The sequence below is a fragment of the Eleutherodactylus coqui genome, chromosome 3 (assembly GCF_035609145.1).
Source record: "Eleutherodactylus coqui strain aEleCoq1 chromosome 3, aEleCoq1.hap1, whole genome shotgun sequence".
In the NCBI taxonomy this organism is placed as follows: Eukaryota; Metazoa; Chordata; class Amphibia; order Anura; family Eleutherodactylidae; genus Eleutherodactylus; species Eleutherodactylus coqui.
In genome coordinates, this window is record NC_089839.1 from 72,126,847 (window position 1) to 72,147,355 (window position 20,509).

General features: G+C 43.3%; 1 protein-coding gene across 1 annotated transcript in view; it reads left to right on the top strand.

The window, feature by feature from the left end:
• FANCL (FA complementation group L) overlaps positions 1–20,509 on the top strand; it is a 58,736-nt gene that overhangs the window by 3,117 nt on the left and 35,110 nt on the right. The window contains exons 2-6 of the mRNA XM_066595743.1: positions 3,041–3,099; positions 5,659–5,719; positions 9,893–9,949; positions 11,668–11,765; positions 15,762–15,858. Coding sequence (XP_066451840.1) covers positions 3,041–3,099; positions 5,659–5,719; positions 9,893–9,949; positions 11,668–11,765; positions 15,762–15,858 — 372 coding nt within the window. The remainder of the gene's footprint in view (positions 1–3,040; positions 3,100–5,658; positions 5,720–9,892; positions 9,950–11,667; positions 11,766–15,761; positions 15,859–20,509) is intronic.

Here is a 20,509-nt window from a genome sequence, read left to right on the forward strand (position 1 = left end):
GGTTTCACTTTCATTAGCTGTATTCTCGTCCGTGCGGATACTGCGTGCACAAAGCGATGGGGCAAGATCTGGCTTCCCACGTGTTTTTTCAAACTTGCTCAGAGTTTGAGAAGTCCAAGAAAAAAACAAACCCTCTATTTATGTGCAACTACGCTCTGTAGCAGCAAGTGTAGGTGTGCATACGCTCGTGTGTTTCTGCCCTTAATGTGGTTTTATCAGCGCCATCACAGTATGAAAGCACCCTCATGGCAATATTCACATTGTTCAGCATGGAAAACCGCTTCTATTCCGCCACCCGCTCTGTCCACCAGGCACTCGCCAAGTAGCTCTTATAACTGATTTGAAATCTTTATTCCCTGGGTGGGGTGGGAGGGGGAGCAGCTTGTCAATCTGCAATGCGGTTTGTGTGGCATGCAAAAACCAAGCAGAACTCTGAGAGTCCCCATCAGATTTCTCCCACAAATTCCTCTAGTTCCAGCATGTATTTACTGTTATGTATGTAATTTAGCTCTGTTCACAATTATGATGTGGTTTTCATCATGAGTGGAAACTGAGCTGCACATATGCGGTGTGCAGAGGTACAATAAAGTCTTGTGTGTGTGGAGCCTTCTTAGGACTGCCATAAAAGTACATCACATAGTGGTAGCAAATCCTTGTACATGAGCCTTAAAGGGGTTTTCCAGTAAAATGATAGGTCATCAATAGTATAAGGATAGGTTATCATTAGTTGATCATCCTGGTCTGTCGCTTGAGACCTGACCGATCAGCTGAGCAGGCGCATGCTGTCAGTGCCGCAATAACACATAGGTCTGTGTAACACCATGTCCTCTCTCTTCCTAAAACTAAACCTCTCTAAAACTGACCTGCTGGTATTTCCACCCTCCACTAACCGACCTCCTCCTGACATCTCCATCTCAGTGTGTGGCGCCACCATAACTCCTAGACAACATGCCCGCTGCCTTGGAGTCATATTTGATTCTGATCTCTTTTTTACCCCCTACATCCAATCTCTGGCCCGAACATGTCAGCTGCACCTCAAGAACATCGCAAGAATCCGCTCTTTTCTCACTGGACACGCTAAAAACGCTCACTGTTGCCCTCATCCACTCCCGGCTCGATTATTGCAACTCGTTGCTGATCGGCCTCCCCTGCACCAGACTCTCCCCTCTCCAATCCATCCTGAATGTGGCAGCCAAGCTCATCTTCCTGTCCAGCCGCTACTCGGACGCCTCTGACCTGTGCCGGTCACTGCACTGGCTGCCCGTTAAATACAGAGTCCAATTTAAACTCGCTACTTTCATCCACAAAGCCCTTCACAGTGCAGCGCCCCCCTATATCGCCTCCCTCATCTCAATCCATCAACCAGCCCGGGCTCTCCGCTCTGCTAACGAAACCAGATTGAGCACCCCTTTAATTCGAACTTCTCATTCCCGCCTCCAAGACTTCTCCAGAGCAGCACCGGTCCTCTGAAACGCACTACCAAAGGCTACCCGAGCAATCCAGGACTCACAGAACTTCAGGCGTGCTCTAAAAACGCACCTCTTCAGGGAGGCATAACGAATTCCCTAAACAAACCCCTCTGTACTCCGCCTGATAACATGCTCCCTGACCTACTGACTGCAATCCCTGCTAGCCATCATAAACGGCTCCTGCAGTCATACTGTTTCTGCCGTCACACAGCTAAATGTCTGACCATTGTCTGTGTATATTACCCCTCACTCTCCACCTCGCCATACCGTGCACATCTCCAGCCCCTTTACCTTCTGTATCACCCCATTACTTGTAGTATGTAAGCTCGTTGGAGCAGGACCCGCACCCCTATTGTTTCCATCAACTGATTACTATGTAACCGTGGTTCTGTAATTTTTGTACTTTTTGTCTTTCTGTATCCCCCGTCTATGTAAGCGCTGCGGAATATGTTGGCGCTATACAAATAAAGTTGATTATTATTATTATTGGCCGGTGCTTGTAACTGCAGGTATGGCTCTCATTGAAATCAGTGGAAGCCGCACCTGCAGTTATAAGCTCCGGCCACTACATGGTGGTCGGCGTGGAGGCTTCCGCTCTGATCCCTGTGTTATTGCAGTGCTGACAGGATGCGCCCGCTCAGCTGATCAGTCGGGGTCCCAAGTGACGGACTCCAGCCAATCAACTACTGATGACCTATCCTGATGATAGGTCATCACTAGTATTTTACTGGAAAACCCCTTTAAAGGGAATCTATTTCCATCTTTTTGCGGCCCTCACTGAGAACGCCATAGTGCCTGTCACACTGATTGCATTAATATATCTGCTGTATGTATCTGAACAGTAATTTTAGAGAAACTTGCATTTTATCAGTAGTCTGCATATTCATGAGCTGCAGACTAGTCCTGTCCACCAGCCAATGATTGGCAGCTCTCTATGCACAGAACTAGGCAGACAGCAGACAGTGGCTGAAGGATGGGGTGGATATCCAGAACTACTTCTAGTAGTTCCCCTATGCATGTGCTGCCACTGATAAAATGCAAGTTTCTCCAAAACTACGGCCCAGATCCACACAGCAGACATATCGCTGTAATCGGTGTGAGCGTTGCTACCCAGTGCCCTCATATAGGGGTGCAAAAAGATGGAGACAGTCTCTTTAAGCGCTCGCTTGAGCACAGAAGCCCTTAAGAGGCTGTAGTTTTTCATCCTGTAGGGCCTAGCTAATTTACTAGTCTGGCCATTGTAGTTAGAAGTATTGCAGCAACTTTTATACAAAGGTAAGAGCCCCGTCCTTTCAGCTCAACACAAAGTAAATGAAACGCTGCATCTCTGAATAGAGCTCTTATGTATAATCTTGAACTGAAAGCCGCCCCTGACATGACACTGTTCTTTAATACATGCACATTTCTAAAACAGTATCATGTTTTGTTCACCTTTTGTACTAGCTTGTATGATTGTTTAGTTAGAAGTGATGCACGATGTATGTGAAGTGTTGATCCTCTGTTAAAAGTGGGTTTTTTTTTTCCTTTTTTTACCTATGATTTTTATTAGCTTGTTTTTTCTCTCTTAACAGGAAAAGGACTTTCGACTCAGGGTCCTCCTGCCAACAGATGTACAATTACAAAATGCCAGGTATGTCTCTTAATATTCCAGGTTTTTCTTTTATATGAAGTATTTACATTTTAGCTACTTGTGTCTAAACCTATTGATGAAAAGTTTGTAAAGAAGTGCAAAAACACTGCAGATTGATTTAGCTCTTGTAGTGAATTCCCCAAAGCTGGGTTCACACGGGGTGAACATGTCAATTGTATCGCCATTGCCGCTGCAGAACTTGCCCCCTCTCAATATTTGTATTTCCCGCACTGTTGCTAGATGGGCCACATTGACTTCAAAAATAGAACATTCTGCGATCTTATTTCCGCTCGAGAAAATCGCAATCGCTGTCCGCTCATGTGAGTGGACATGCGAATGTACTTTGTAATGTGTACGGAATGCTGCGGATCATCCGCACGGGTGACTTTTGCGGATTCAGCAATTCAAATTTGGTCGTGTGAAATACAGAAAATTTTTCCATTGTGTGAAAGTAGCCTAGTATAGATATATTTTGAATTTGGATCTTCTAAAGACAACCCCTGTTCGTTTACTCTGAGGGCGAGTTCGCGCACAGCAGACTTGTTGCGGAAGCATCTACGACCGTTCTGTTCAAATGGCTTGTAGAAATCCATGTGCTTGCCGTTGACATGACTGTATCCAGATAACTGCAACGGGTCTGACATGTTGACATCGAGTAATCTTCCCTGCCTGAGAGTGCATTGATTCCCCTTTGGCAGACCCTGCCTATCAATGCAGTGTGCGGATGGCCATACATTTGAATGATCATGGAAGCGCAGCTTTCCCCAGCAATAACAATTAGCAGGGGATAGCGAAGCCAGACCCTCAGCAATCATCTAATTGCAACACCCACAATACCTTTTTAAAAAAGGGACCATCTTCGTAAAACACAACTTCTGCGTCGATCAGACCTGACCGCTGTCAGATGATTGAATGGTTATATAAAAGTATAGCGGATGCCCTTGCACAGGTTGGGGAGCTCCAGAAGGAAATTCTAAGAGAAGATGGGAACAAAATAATCTACTACTGCGACTTGGTGTTTTAAGACTGTTAAAATATCTTCTCTGCCCAATATTCTGCTTTTGCAGTTCTAAAATGTAACATTATGTTGCAGTCCTGTGCCTGAAATATATTGTATTCTTCACTTTGTGGATTTTTGCATTCCAGATTCGCCATATGCAACACAAAGTGAAAAATGATTTAAAGTATTTGTCCTTTTATTTACAGCTCAGTAGTGATAAATGGGTCATACTCTCTGGATGGTCTCATGTCCAAATTTATGCTCCTATCAGGGCATTTTACAGGTGAAATACATAAAACTTAGAGGTGTTTTCCACCTTTTCAAATATAGCAGTAATCTTATAATGACCGATAGGTTATAGTTGACAGTCACAATAATGGTTTGCAGCAAAGAGTGACCGCCTCGGGTGACTGGTGATCTCCACAAGCATTAAGATGATGCTAGCACAGCCATATTGATGGGAAGTGATTTTATAGATTTAAGACAGCCAAGAATGCCTTGTAGGCAAGTAGAACACATCAACAGGTATCTAGTGTCTTTACTATAGAGCACAGAAAGCCGCTTTAGAGAGTGCATTTGGCCTGAATAAACAACCCACCAAATAGGTGTATATACATAGTGATATGGCACCTTATCTCTCATTGGACTCCCTCATGCTTCATTTCAGTCACTTTATTATTTGATCATCCAACAGTCCTTTTACGTGGGCCAGTTCCATCCCCACGGCAAGCGCCTATCAACGCTTATTTTAAAGAGGGTTTTCCGGGACTAAGATATTGATGACCTATCCTCAGAATGGGTCATACATATCAGATTGGGGGGGGGGGGGGGGTCTGCCTCTCTAGACCATTGCTGATCAGCTTATTGAAGAGGCTTTACGTTCATCGGTCACATGACCTGAGAGCAGTGTACTTTCATTCAAGTGAATGAGACAGCTGCAGTACCAGGCACTGCTGCGATGAAATGTATGGTGGTCTGCAGTAAAGCTACATCAGTGCTCAACCAAACGTCGTGGGTACTTGGAGTACCTGTACTTTCACGCTGGAGCGCTCGTTCTCCATTGGCTGTTTTCAGCTCCTCCTGGCAGCTGAAGACTGCCCCATATAGCTCTCTAAAAGCACTATATATGGGGCCGTCTTCAGCTGCCAGAAGGAGCTGAAAACTGCCAAAGGAGCATGAGCGTCCTAGTGTGAAAGTGCAACTGATCACCACGAATTCTGAGCAGCAGGCCACCACTTATCGGATATTAATGACTATTATAGATCAACAATAATCGGAGTGCTGGAAAACCCTTTCACATGAGGCGATGCAAACGGTATGGGGAACTAATAATCTTTAATGTGATCTTTTGCCTCCAGTTGCTGATTGTCAGTAATCAAGAATGAAGGTTCATGTGAAGGCTCGTTCAGCTGATTAACTGCTGTTGCATGAGCGCTTGCAGGTTCAGCCCAACAACTGTTGGGAAAACACAAGAGCCAGAGGCAACCTGTAGCACTCATGTAATAGCAGCCTTAGTGTATTGATTACTGTTATGTAATTAACTTACTAATTATCCACAGGCTAGAGTGCAGTTGGCAATTGAAGAAGGTTCTGCAGGGATATCTGCCCATGGTGAAGCAGGTACAGGACATTGTTTATGTATTTTCTAGAGCCGTTATAAAATAGTAGGTACATATTTACAGGTGTAATAATGGCCTGCTTGCTGTCTGGGAAAGGGATTGCTATTTCAATTCAATGGAAGTTGATGGCATTTTATGTGCAAACCATCATTTCCAGTTTTTGTGAAACTCTCTAAAAGGCACAGAACATTTACCAATATTTCAGAACATCCTGAGGGAGACACTGAAGCTAAAAACTACTATATATACAGTCACGGCCAAAAGTTTTGAGACTGACACAAATTTTGCTTTTCAGAAAGTTTGCTGCCTCAGTTTTTAGATCTTTTAGTCTGATGTTACTGCGGTATACTGAAGTTCAATGACAAGCATTTTCATAAGTTTTTAAACTTTTATTGACAAATATAGCAAGTTTAAGCTAACTTCACACGGGCGAGCGTGATGTCAGGCCGTGAAACTCAGCCCGATATGACGCTCACTAACGTGCGAGGTACCCACCGGTGCGAGGCGTCTTGTTAAACGCCACTTCAGTACAGTTGCGCCGGAGGATCAGCAACTGTTTCCGGTTTTCAATGGGAAACCTAGCGTGCACCTCACACCGTGTGATGTGTTTTCCAGCCCCATTACAAAAAAAAAAATGGGCGAGGCTTTCTGAGGGAACACCCAAAGACAGGACATGCCGCGACTTTTATCTCCCGCAACTCAATGCGGGGAAAAAAAAGTTGCTCGTGTATATGATCCCATCCAAAAGAATAGCGTTCATATCTGTATGTCTCACAACGCACAAAATCGCACAATTTTCTCCTTAAGCAAAGACTTAATATTTACAGTGCTGACTTTTTTCTTAACCAAGACTTCTGCAGTTCGCCCTGGCATGCTGGAAATCAGCTTCTGGGCCAAATCCTGACTGATGGCAACATTCTCGCCCAATCAGTGCTTTGGGTTTAGCACAATTTCTAGCATTTTGTTCCACTTTTTGAGGATTGAGCATAGATTCTCAATGGGAGAATTGAACGTGCAATACTTTAGTATTGCAATATATGGTGTTTCTGCTGGCAGTCTTATCACGGGAAAGTGGGGGGAGGGCAGGGGAATTTGGGACCGCCAAACTCCAACTGGGGCATTTAGATTAACAGCTGCAATCAGCAACAGCACTGATCGCTGCTGTTGCTGGTGAATGTCAGCTAGCACCTGCTAGGTATGTAGCGGGATCAGATCCATACAAACCCTGACACCCTACAAGTAAACCCAAAAGTATCAAGGAGTTAAGTTCATTTTAATTGCAAGAAAAGACTTTGCAGTTTATTCCAAATCGTCCGATCATTCTTCATAGCAATATAGAGTCAATGCAAATTGCTGCTATGAAAACTTTGTGGAAACCAAAATTTGTGTCAATTTCAAAACTTTTGGCCCCGACTGTACACTGGTGGAAAATGAGTGTTACACCCAGAGTTGCAAAACTTTTTTATTAAACTTGGATCAAAGTAACTCCATATGAAGGATATTGGATGGACTACTTGTATTAGTATGCTAATTAGCATGCTAAGCTTTTGTTATGCAAAATGCTACATTGTGTTTTTTTTTTTTTTGGTTTTTTTTAGAAGTTATGTAAGAGGGTCCTTTCTTATCCACAGATTGTTGGTGACCAGATATGCCAAATTGTAGAGTTCAAACTCTGTACACCCAAATGTCTGACTTTGAGAGAGGTTGCATAATTGGAATGCTCATAATGAGGTCATCATATCTTGGTATCTCCCGGAGGACTAACCATAGTGCAATGTCGGTACAGAGAGTGGTTACTTAGTGAACACAGGAAGGCTCCGGTACTCAGACCTGGCACAGGTCCACGCAGAAGAACCGTGCCAAGTTGTGCAGATGGCAGTTGCTGATAGAAGAGTGACTGTAGATCCGAGCAGTCAATTGTGAACCGATTGCTTGAAGCTTGGTTGCATTGTTCGACCTCCATGCATTGTGTTCTGTTAACCCAATTTCACCGCCAACGACTAATCTAATGTATTGCAGAATGCAACTGGCACATGAATGTAAAACAGTTGTTAAGTGATGAGCCCTGATTCTGTCTGGGGTAAAGGGATGATTGGCATTTTGGAGAAAGGGCCCAGCCTGCTGCAATTTCAGAGCACCACATTGGTCCAACCCCTGTTGTCATGGATAGGCGGCAATCCGTTATGACAGCAAGGTTGAGTTGGTGGTGGTTGAAGGCACAATGACAACCCTCCAGTATGTGAACAGTGGTCATACACTTCATGGCCACCATCAAAAATGGTATTTCCCAACAGGATAATGCCCGTCCACATACTGCAGCCATCACCAGACATGCCTTGCAAGGTGTCACGAACTTGTATTGGTCCGCACGGTCCCTAGACTTATCCCCAATAGAACATGTCAGGGGCGCCGAAGGTAGATACGTTGCATCACATGGCCATCCACCACAAACACTCCAAGCCTGCATGACTTGTGCAGTCAGCTGCTGTACAATAATACCCCAGCAAGATATTCAAACAAAGGGAAATGAATGAAAACAAGTTCCCCTGCGCTCAGAGGTGAAGCCCATAAATAGAAATCTAGCATGTAGTATCAAGACAAGAGCGCTTACCTGAAGGGGGGGGGGTTGTAAAATCCAAAAGACACCCCACTTTTTCGATCCAGGGTGACGTGGTAGTATCAATAATGGATGATAAGGATGTCTGTTCCACAGAGATTAGGGTCTGATTTTAATATCTAGACAATTATCAGTACATAGTAAAAATAAAATGCTGAACATTTAGACTTAGATAATCGTTTGAAATCCTCTCCATTTCCTTCATTGGCTAAAGTAAACACTGTATATGTTTTGTGTGTTTGGCCTGCAGGTTTTTAATTAGTGAGGAGATAAGCTATTGTCATCTGCTGACATGACTAAAGAAGTAGTTATTGTGTTTTAGCCAGGCAAACAATTGCCCCTCCCCTGGAGTTCTTTAGGCCTCCTGCACAGGTGCAGATTTTCATTGTGAAATCTGGAGCCGGATTCTGCCTCCGGGTTCTGCAGCAAATCCAGTCCATAGCATGCTATGACAATGCACGATTTCCTGCCCACAAGCGGAAATCAATTGCGAATTATTATTTATTTATTTTTTTTTGTCCTTCCTGCTCATGGGCGAGAATTCTCAGCATGCTGCAATTTTGTCTGGGCTACACACGGCCGAGTTACGTTGAAGTCAATATAAGCCGTCCGTCCCACAGCTATTCTGCAATCCTCATTGCAGAATGGTCGCGTCAGCTGCGTCATTGCCGAAGCAACGTGCAGCGTCCTCTGTACGGCGCATGTGTGCTGACACATCCGCAGCAGAGAAGAAGATGGCAGAGAGATACGCTGGGGACACCGATCGGGCATCAGGGCGAACTCTGCAGTAGGAATCCCGCATGCGGGGTCTGACCCGCCCGTGTATAGGCGGCCTTAGTTGCCATACCATTTAAATAAAACGAAAAGTGAACTACCTAACTATTTTTATGCAGGCTGAAATTCAACAATAAACGACAAGTAAACGAATAGTGCCCGCCCGTTTATACGTAGCGATTATCACTCACTTTCGCTTGTTTAAATGAATTTTGAGTGATGATCGTTGCGTGTAAAAGGTCCTTAAGGAGGTCTAGGCAGTCCAAAGCAGAACATAAGCTAGTTTAACCTCTGAGAACTTTCTGTAACAGGTGAACTTGAGACATTGTAAAGCTAATTTTGTCTTAACACGGCAAAACCCATTCATGAAATGGTAAACAAGGGTATATAAATACATTCTACGCAAAAACGCATGCACTAATACGCTTGCCACTAGGGAGCGTTTTGTTGCAGGAATGTCGGGTTTTTCTTTTTTTTTTCAACTATTCAAACTCCGCACTGTTACGCACAACTTTTGAAGAAAAAAAAAGTGGGCAGATAGGCAAGACCTATCTTTCTTGTACGTACTATTAAAGCGCGAGAATCCTGATGGTAGAAACCAAATCGATTGGTTCCGTTTCATCCTGTTATGCGGCCATGATTTTCACGATTAAAGATTAAACCACGCCCATCTGTTTTAGCCCTTGAAGCAAGTTTACAATGACTTTTTGCAAATTTTTGAAAAAAAAAAATGATTTCTAAAAATTTTTGATATCTTTCAACTTCATTTTTCCCTTTCTCCAGAGGTTACAGCACAGTCCAGATCTAAGAAGCTTTATGATAGAACTGAAGACTATATTGGTAGGTAGTAATGATGCATATGGCATGGTTATTTAATTAGTAAACGTACAATTTTGCATGACATTAAATAAATTATTAAGTTTCAGTTCTAGGCTGTGACTCAACATGGAACACTTACTGAGACGAGTATGCATGGGAATCAAGCACCATATTAATGAGGCCTCTGTGGATATATTTTTTTAAGCTTTTCTAAAAGTTAGCATAGCTTCTGAATTGGGCAAAGCTTGACTTATTACCACAACTTTCAGCTATCAGTCTGTTTAGAAGAGTGTTGGAAACCAAAACACAGAATGGGTGCTTGTACACTGAACTTTCATTCTGCAACAGCAAACTAAACTAGCCGAGTATTCATTGGTTCATTCATTCTTGACACACTTGTCAGTAAACTGTGCTCATGCAATCTGGTGAATCATTGCATTTGTGTTGCATCACATATAATAGTACATGCACCTAGTTATTTCATGGTTCTCATAGGTGGTGACAAATTCCCTTTAAATAGAAGTTGTGGCGCTTGTAGAACAGGTCATGAGGAGTCCAGGGGTATACTTTTTATACTTGCCAGTTTCCCTGTTCCTGTGCTGTCACCCATGGAAATCGGCATGGACAGTGTAGCAGACTTATCTCTGTAGGCTGTGCACATACATTGTGTTCTATGGGACTGTGCGCAAAGCAAATGAATCGCTCTGCAGCATTGTCCGCGCACGAGTTTTCACAGGTTAGAACGCATATATCTATATTACACTCAAGTTCGGCACTAACAACCAATCGGGTTGAATCGGAGAACCCAAACAACCAATAAGGTTGAATCGGACAAGCCAAACAACCAATGAGATTGCTGGAATTGCTCCATAGTGCCGAAACTGAGTGTAATATAGATATATGCGGTTAGAACTGAGTAGGGTAGGTACAAAAAGTGCATCCCTGGACTCCTAGGGCCCGGTCCGATGAGCACCATAACTTAGTTTATGGTTCTCCTAGGTCAGTGGTGGCGAGCCTATGGCACGCGTGCCAGAGACGGCACGCAGAGTCCTCCCTGCTGGTACGCAGTGCTGTCGGCCGCTCACCACGCTGTTGAATACCGCTGGGGGCCGCCGTGGGGGTGTCACGGTTACCGCTGGGGCATGTTTACATGGGGCGGAAATTACTGTGGCAAATTCTGCAGCCTTTCCGCATCCAAAAAGCAGTCAAAATCTGCACGCTGCTAATTGGTAGGTGGCCCTGTCCTTTTTATAACAGAGGTAAAAATCATTTGTGATGAGCCCCGCCCCCTGATGTGTTGGCAATTTGCGAAAAAGAAGTGTGTGTTTTTGGTTGCAGTTTAGGCACTCTGTCTCTAAAAGATTTGCCATCACTGTCCTAGGTAATGACGGGTTCCCTTTAAGATTCTGTAGGAATCCCGCTTTGTATTGCAGAGGTATTCTGTCCTAGAAGCAGTTCTTTTCGCTAGAGGGCCTACAGGACCATGTGCATGGCATTGCTGTGCACAATCACATATTGGGATCAGTACAAGATAACTTTTATTACGTATAAGCTGAATGGTGCTCACGTAAACAATGTAATATTAAGGGCTGTCTCACACGACATTTGGAAATTGCGTATTGCACAAGTGCTTTTTGTGCGTGTAGTAGAATAAGTATAATTCTAGCCTTGCAGGTATATTAGTCACTGTATTATATTGATGCCCTGCTTTCTGAACACAAGCAAATGTTATATTTCAGAACGCGGCTCTGAAGAACACACATTCCACAGAAGCATCCCCTGCTCCCCAGTACTATCCTTGCCTTGTTAAGGACATAGACAACTTGGGCTGGGATAAGTATGTTTGGGTATTTATTTATTTTTTGCCCTTTTGTGTTTTGTCTTTTAGAATGCTACATTATATTTGTGGACACATTGAGTACTTTGACCTGTTATTGTTAGGACTTCTGTCCACGGGCGGCGATAATCACAATCGCACGTGGGTAACGCATGAAACGCTTTCCATAGGATATCTCTGGAAAGTGCAGCCCAAAGTACACAAGCGGAAAACCCACCACGATTTTCCGCTTGCGTATAAAAATCGCGGAATGCTGTCATTTTCCGCAGTGAACCTATCCTAATGATGGGTTCATCGCAGTGACCTTGGTGTTCTCCCGCGGCGAAAATCTGCTATGTTAAAATGCAATGCCTGTGGACAGGCAGCCTTAAAGTTGTCAGAGATGTGTTATCCTTTTTTAAAAAAAAAAAAAAGCTAAAACAACCACCCATCTCTGCTGCCACTGCTCTGCTCTTTGCCATCAGGTTTTGTTTACATGGCTGCAGCTGAGCTTATAATGTGAAGCTCCAGGTAATATGGAAAAAAGGTGCATATGGCACTCGGATAAGATTGCAGAGGAATATTAAAAGTAAATCCAATGTTTACTGGGAGGGGGAGGGGAATTACACGACTAATAACCTACCAGAACCTCCCGATCCAAGTATGGTGACAACCAAACAAATCCTGTGACCGCTAAAGTAGAAGCCAAGATTTATTAGGACTACACAAATTATATAATGTATGACTTTCTTCAAGCAAGAAGTAGTGTATTTGTGAAAAGCACATTAAAGGTCCTTTTATACAGGACGAATATCGGGCAAACTATGCCCGACACCCATCCCTGTGTTTCCTCGCTCCTGCACGGGAGCTGGCAGAGCTGTCTCGCTCATGGAGCGGCCAGCAGGGGCGCGGGGCAGTGCAGGAGATTTCTCTCCTCTTGCTCCCCCGCCCCTCACCATTGACCTAACACAGCAGCCTTTCACTACTCGTCTCGTGTAAAAGGACCTTAAGACTGCCTCCAGGGATGTACACACTAGCTCCCAAATTGCCTCAAGTATCTCATTGGCTGAAAGTAGTATCAGAGCTTGCCGTCCTCAGGTGTTTCTTTATGGCACCCTGGCCGGGTTTTTAAATGCTGATATAATTTTCGGTAATGTGCTTCCGGTCACTGGGAACGCATTGCCGATACACTCTTACGGTCCTACGGTCCTATGGTCCTACGGCTTCTACATCTGCAGTCGCTGAATTTCTTTGGTTCTCTCCAGATCTGGATTTGGGGCCTTCAGTTATGTCATAAGTCCCCCTTCCTTTTTAAGTATTTACATTTCATGGTCCTCTGTAATCAGACCTTTCCTTTTAGTAATCTTTTATTTTTTTTAACCTCTTGGTTGATCTGTGGTATATCTTTGTATGTGTATTTGTAACGCCTATAGATCAGGGATTGACAAATTCTAGAATCCTGGTAGACGGGGCACCTAAAACTTGCTGGTGCCTAACTTTTTAGGATTTTTTTTTTTTTTTTTTTGATAATTTATGGAAGTTCAACTTCCCTGACTACTGAAGTCAGTGATTCCAGAAATCTGGTGCTTTTACATTGTGATATCAGTCACATCGTGAACGTCAATCGAGATAGGCATTTGTTTAAATGGCCTTCCCACAGGTTGATCCAGACTGTCCTAATATGATTGACTGTTCTACCCGCCCCTTCATGCAGTTTAATTATTTTGCTGCAGCACTAATGACTTGCTATAAAAGCCCCTGTTTATACAAGGTAACGATTTAGAATTGTCCCGTGCAAAATGGACTTTTAAGTCCTGATTCTTTGGACCGTGTAAAAGGGACAATGATCAGCTACTCATTTGTTCATTGCTGGACTTTGGGAATGAACGATGTAGCTGTTTGTCCCCATAGGCGATTCTTGGCCCGTTCAAATGAAAAATAAACGAGCACAGATTTCACATTCCTGCTGATCTGTTCTCATTATATTGGACTGAGAATTTGGCTGCTTTTAGATGGAACTATTATCTTTCAAATGAGCAAAAGTGAACAATAATCGTTCAGTCTAAATGCCGAAAAAGGGATATCATTCAGTTTGAACACTGATCGTTCACCGTAGCAAATCCGAAATACTAAATGATTCTCGTTGAATGAGTCGATGATGAATCTGCCTGTCTAAACGGGTTACACGAGAGCAAACTAGTTAACGGTGACGTCGCCCACTCGTGCAAGTGAGCCGTCCGGTCTAAAAGCACCCTGAGTCTCTTGATTCCTTACATCTACAGTAGTCTGCCCACCCTGCTATTGATCAGGGGCACAATAGAATCCTAATCAACAAAATATTGTCTTCGCTGTTTGTAAAAATTTGAATTTATACTTAAATGTTTATTGGAAATGGCAAACAAGCCTTCACATTTACAATGCAAATATGTCTGTCAAAGTTTAATCTCATTTAAATTACCTCATCTGAAACTTAATTACATTGTTCAGACTTGGGCAAACAGCAATGAAATCTCCAGATACAGGGCATTTAGAGCAGCTGCATCCAGACAAAAAAAAGTAGATACCAGTAGACTTAACTGTGTGCTTATTTATTTACACCTGCAACATCGCTGTACCGAATACAGCCCAAAAGCATCTGACATGTCTTCTCTGAAGAGGCACTGAAACACCATTTATAGCTGATGATACCGACAACTCTGGGTCTGAAGATAATGCCTATTGCTGTCCAGTATGGGTAACTGTGAGGCTGGATTGCCACGGAACTTTTGTGCGGCAATTCCGCCAGCAATCTTAAACTCAAGCTCAAGCAGCAAACTGGACGGGATTTGCAAAATCTCATCCCACAGTCTGTTGGGACCAAGCCGCGATGAAACTGACGTGGTGCATGGAATTCAAATCCGCAGGATGTCAATTGTATCGCCGTTTTCGCTGTGGACTGTCATCTCTGTATGGGAAAAGATGGCCACAGCAGAATACAGGTGGACAAGCCACTTCAAAACCTGCGCAGAACAGCGTGGGTTTTAAAGCTGCCTTTCTGCTGCAGAAATCTCACTGAAGTTCCGTGCGGTCCCGCTGTGGGCATTCTGTGAAATTTCCGTCCCGTGTGACCACAGCCTTAGTCAGGGCAGACCTAATGCTGGCCTAACGGAGGCTTGTGCGTTTTACATCCACAGGAAGAAATGTAATACCCTGTTTCCCTGAAAATAAGACATACCCGGAAAATAAGACATAGCATGATTTTCCAGATTTTTTGAGAATGCAAAATGATTTTTCAGGCTTTTTGAGGATGCTTGAAATATAAGCCCTACTCCAAAATTAAGCCCTGCTAGCAGTTAATTAAAAAAGTCAATTTAAATGGTGTCCAGGCAGCTATATATGTAAAAAAGTTAAACCTTTTTGAACAAAAATTAATATAAGACACTGTCTTATTTTCGGGGAAACACGGTATCATATTGGTATATGACCTTACAGTGTAATTTTAAAATTTCTTTAAGACCCCCCTGTCCACCGACATGATTTCGCCAGCGGTAAATCGCCAGCGAATCACACCGTCTGAAGCTTTCCGTAGCGTTGCTAGGGAAAGCACCAGCCCTGTGTCCACGAGCAGAGAATCGTTGCGATTCTCCGCTCATGGATGGCAATTTGCAGCAGATAGGCTGACCGGCGGAGATTCGCCTTCCGGCTCCTGCTCCTGGACGGCGGCTCCAGTGGCGGAGATCTGCCGCGGGATAATGCAACGTCCGTGGACAGGGGGCCTAAAAGTAAAAGTTTACCAAAGAAATTGAAAATAAGATTCCAGACTTTAATAGAAAATAACACAAACTGACAAATAAAGAGGCAGCCAAACACCTGGAAAGTGCATAGTTTTGTTAACTACCGTGCGCAAATGTTTTTTCATGTCTGTTTTTTCAAGATTTGATATAGCCATCATTTCTTTTTAATTATATTGTTACTTTGAATGACAGTGAAACAACGTTTGAAGATACATGATCATTATTTTTTTTGTTTGTTTTTTAGATTATTATTTGTAGATAATGAGTTCAGTACAATCAAATTAAAAATTGAAGATTCTTCAGGGCGTGATCATGTCATTATTGTGAGGCTGGGAGCAAGGGTAAGTGTCTATATTTTGTTGCTTTTCTTCACCCCCCTCCCCTGCAAAATGGCATTTATGCAGGTGCACAGCATCTATGCCCATGTGATCAGACGCAGGGGCCAGTATGACTGCAAAATATAGCAGTAGTGGCTGGAATCTGAGAAAACTGAGCCCAGCATTGTAGAGGCTATGGAGACTTTTGTGCATGAAAAATCAATACACAAATGATACCCTTAGCTGTTTGTTGCATAGTTTTCCTTTTCATACATCTACAAAGCCTCATTCTTGGTTTACATGTTCTACATTCAAGTTTCTGGCTAGAGGGCGTTCCCAGTACTGATCACCTGGTCTCATGCACAGGCTCTGCTACCCCTCCCCTTCCATAGGCTGTGTAGCATAACCAACCACCTATACTCAATGAACATGAGACAGAGGGAGAGATGGCTTTATAATACTAAGTAGCTGCTCAACACCCCCTCCCATGTCCCACCAATCGCTGATAAAAGCAGAAAATTTACACTAAGTGAATTATAGCCCTCTGTACTAGTAGCTTTCTCTGCTTTTGTTCTACTGATCTCTTCCACTATCCCCCAGCACTGTCATATTGCCCTCTGTAATGGCTCAGTGGAAAGGCAGTGTATGAATGTTCACAACAGGGAAGGAGCTGAAAAACAACCCTTCAGTTTACTCTAACAGAATTTGCAGTGTGTTTGAAAATAATGCAATCATGAAAATCAATCAGAAATGTTTTAATGAAAACCATGGGAGGACAGAAATACCTAGAGAGGCTATCTAAATCAGGATTATTCACCCTGGGAAAAGACTGTTGGGGAGCGACCAAATAACTATGTATAAATACATTAGGGGACAATACAAGGATCTGCTTATACCAAGGACTGTGACAGTAACAAGCGGGCATCCTCTAGGTCTAGAGAAAAAAAGGTTTCATCACCAACACAGGGTTCTTTACTGTAAGAGCAGTGAGATTGTGGAACTCTCTGCCTGAGGGCTTGGTGATGGCAAAATTAATTAAGGCGTTTTGGTGGATTTTCATCTCCATTTTTACAGTTTTTTACAGTGTTAATTATGCAGCATGAATGACACAATATTTTTCTCTGCGGGTCTGTACGATTACAACAATACCAAAATTCTTATATTTTCTTTAGGTTTTTCCACTTTTCTGCAATAAAAACCCTTTTTTTGGAAATCTTTTTCTTTTTTTTTTTTTTTTTTCCCTAAATCGCTGCATTCAAAGTCCTGCAACTTTTTTATTTTTTATTTTTTTTATTTTTCCATGTGCGGGGCTCTGTAAGGGCTTATTTTTTTAACGAGAAGAGCTGTAGTTTTTATTGGTACCATTTTGGGGTACATACGGCTTTTTAAATCACTCTTGGGGCTTATTTAGACAACCGTATATCGGCTGGGTTTTCATGCCCGGCCGATATACGGTGTTCTTGTCTGCAGGGGGAGGAGGATGGAAGAGCCAGGAGCAGGAACTGAGCTCCCGCCCCCTCTCCGCCCCTTGCCACTATTTGCAATAGGAGGGGGCGAGACGGGGCTGAACTAAGTAACGCCGCTTAGCTCTGCCCCTGTCCCGCCTCTCCCATTGCAAATAGGGGCGGGGATGGGGCCGGGAGCTGAGTTCCTGCTCCTGGCTATTCAACCCCCCCCCACACACACACCCTTACAGACAAGGACACGTATATCGGCTTGGCGTGAAAACCCAGTCGATATACGGTCGTCTAAATAAGCCGTTATTGCGTTTTTTGGGAGGCAAAATGCCTCAGTTTTTTAGCTTTCTGTTACGCTTTTTGCCGTGCGGGATAAAAAGCATGTGCAACTTATTGTACGCATCATTACAGACACAACGATACCAAATATGTGGGTTTTTAATTTCTTACATTTTTTTTTTTTATGCTAATATTTGAAAAAGCACCTAAAAAGGTGTTTTTGTTTTTTTTTCACATTTTTCTTTTTTGTACATTATTTTGATGCTTTTTAACACCATTTGTGTCCCTCTGGGGGACTTACAACATACCACCAATGATCGCTGTGATAAGTCATTGCAGGACTTCTCTCCTGCAATGGCTTATCGCATATTACAGTGATCATACGCAATGGCAATACAGGACGCCGGTATCTGGCGTCCTGTTGCCATGGTCACCAGCTGGGCTCTCGATTATATCGAGAGAGCCCGACAACGTCGCAGAGGGAGCACAATCCCTCTGTGAACCCTTCCCATGTTGCGATCTACATAGATCGCGGCCGGGTAAGGGGTTAACGGCGGGGGGGGGGGGGGGGGGGGGGCCGGGGCGCGCATCTCCGATGCACCCCTGCTGTTGCAGCAGGAGGCCGGCTATCAACGACAGCCGGATTCCGCTGCCAAATAAAACACGAGTGACTGAAATTCCCAGCTGCATGAAAAGATAGGACCTGACCTATCTTTTGTGCGCCATGTGCATGAGTTACCATAGACTCCTATGGGAGCTGAATAACATGCACCTCCTGATCACGTGAACGGGGTAATTTCACCACTAATTAAGCTTGGGACTTAATAGCTGAAAGTTGTCCGTTCACCCTAATTTTTGCGCAGTTATCTGCGATTTTTGTGAGCAGATAACTTCAGCATGAATTGCATGCTCTCGTGAATGAGCCCTAAGAATGGATTAGACTAAGGCCTCATGTCCACTGGCTAATTTATATTTACGAAATCCGTGAGGGTGTCTCACATGCGTGATCCGTGCCCATAGGGATGCATTGGACACCCGCAGGTAAGTATTGGACACCCGCATGCACGGACAGCTCCCACAGGCTTCCATTGAAGCCTATGGAAGCAGTTTGTATCCGTGGCACAACTGCAACTTAATTTCTGCGGGGATTCAAAAAAAAAGTGCACGGCGCCAGCGTGCCGAACACATCCACCGGGCCAAAGAAAAAAGATCCATCCACGACGGGCGGGAACCCGCAACGTCCGGACAGGTGAGTATTATCAGTTTATAGGCCTCATGTCTGCGGGAAAGGAGGGACCCGCTGCGGGATTCTGCATGGAGAATCTGCGCGGGCCCGAATTTCCTAGTGGACATGAGGCCTAAACCGAGAAATGCAAATGGTACAATCTCTTTGTTAGACTTGTGTTTGTCTATCTCTTAGTAGCCCTCGTTCTTCGTGTTTCCAGCAGCCTACATACACAGTATTGTTTTAATAGTGAATTTTGCTTTAAATCTTAAAAACTTTGTATCCAATTAATACTTTCCCCTTCCTAATAAACCGGCTTCTATTTTGCCCGTCTCAGCCCAACAAAGCAGGTCTTCTATTTGTGTATATATTCAAAACCAAATAATTAAAAATCCTCATGCCGAAAATATTAATCTCTTCTACACGATTTTCACAGAAGCATTAAGAGCCTCCATAAATGTTCTGCCTATTTTCATACATATATAAGTGGATATTTTAATGAATTTGTACTGTCGTTAGTAAGAACTACTGTTACTTCTGAGAGCTTAAGTTATTAAGTAAATTGTCTGAAGAATTGTTTTCTTTTAAAGCCATTTCACAGTTGGCGAAATTACTGTTTCACTTACTAGTCTGTTAAGCAATGCGATAAAGGTGATTACTATGTGCCTTCTTCCTCGGAAGGTATCTCTCTAATTTTACCCTACATCATTAAGTTAGTGAAACAGAGCAGCCTTCCTCCGCAGTAGACAATGCTGCCTTTTTTTTTTTTCCTTTTTTTCTTTTTTTAATCCTTTCAGTAATCTAATATTGCTTGTTTTTACTGTTAAAGGCAGCATTGCCGTCAGCGTGAAGATTCAGGTATAAAGAGAGCGGTATCTTTACTGCTTATTTTGTGTATAAAGAAGCAGCTGGTACATTAAATGAAGAAGCTAACGTGCCCGCATTAAAACCGAGGCTCTCATTATTTAAACCTAGGTTTTCTGAACTGTTTGTGACTTTTCAATAATACCCTCTCTTGCCTCTAGCCACTCAGACTTCCCTAAGCTCACAAAGCTAAGTAGTTCAATTTTTCAGCTTTTATCTTTGCCCAGGAGAAGATAAATGAAACGGGGGCAAAGAATATTTGTGATGGTGTGAGTGTAATCCTGCATTCAGTGTGAAGGGATAAGAACACACTCATTTAATGTGCAGAAACAACCATCTGTATGGGGAGATCCTGCAACAGACCTACAGATGAAACGTGTCATTTACTACAGTCCGGCATGATCAGGAAGAATGCGGAGGGGACACGAGGCATTTCTTTTCTGCAAAAAGGCTTTGTGGTTTATATACTTTTTTTTTTTTTTTGAGGGGAATTTAAGAAGATGTTAACCTTTCTTTCTTCAAGGAATCCGAGTACAGCCGTTTTCAATACCTAATGTGTATTTATGTTGCCGTTAGTCCCACGTCACCAGAATGTCTGGGATAGAAATGTTTCTTAGAGCCGTTGGCACTGTTAAGGTGATCAGTATAATTGCAAACCATGGAAAAGAATATTCTGTTAATGGCTGTCCAGCCTTGTTTCTCTAGCTAAATTGTAAGCAGAAAGAAGAAGCTGTATTTGTGATCCTTTGGTTTAGGGGCAAAAGTTTATCTTGGGACTGGAGGGGAAGGTATAGTGCCTGCAGTTCTTCGACGCCGGTTACAAGTTGCATTCCTAGCCATCCAAGATGGC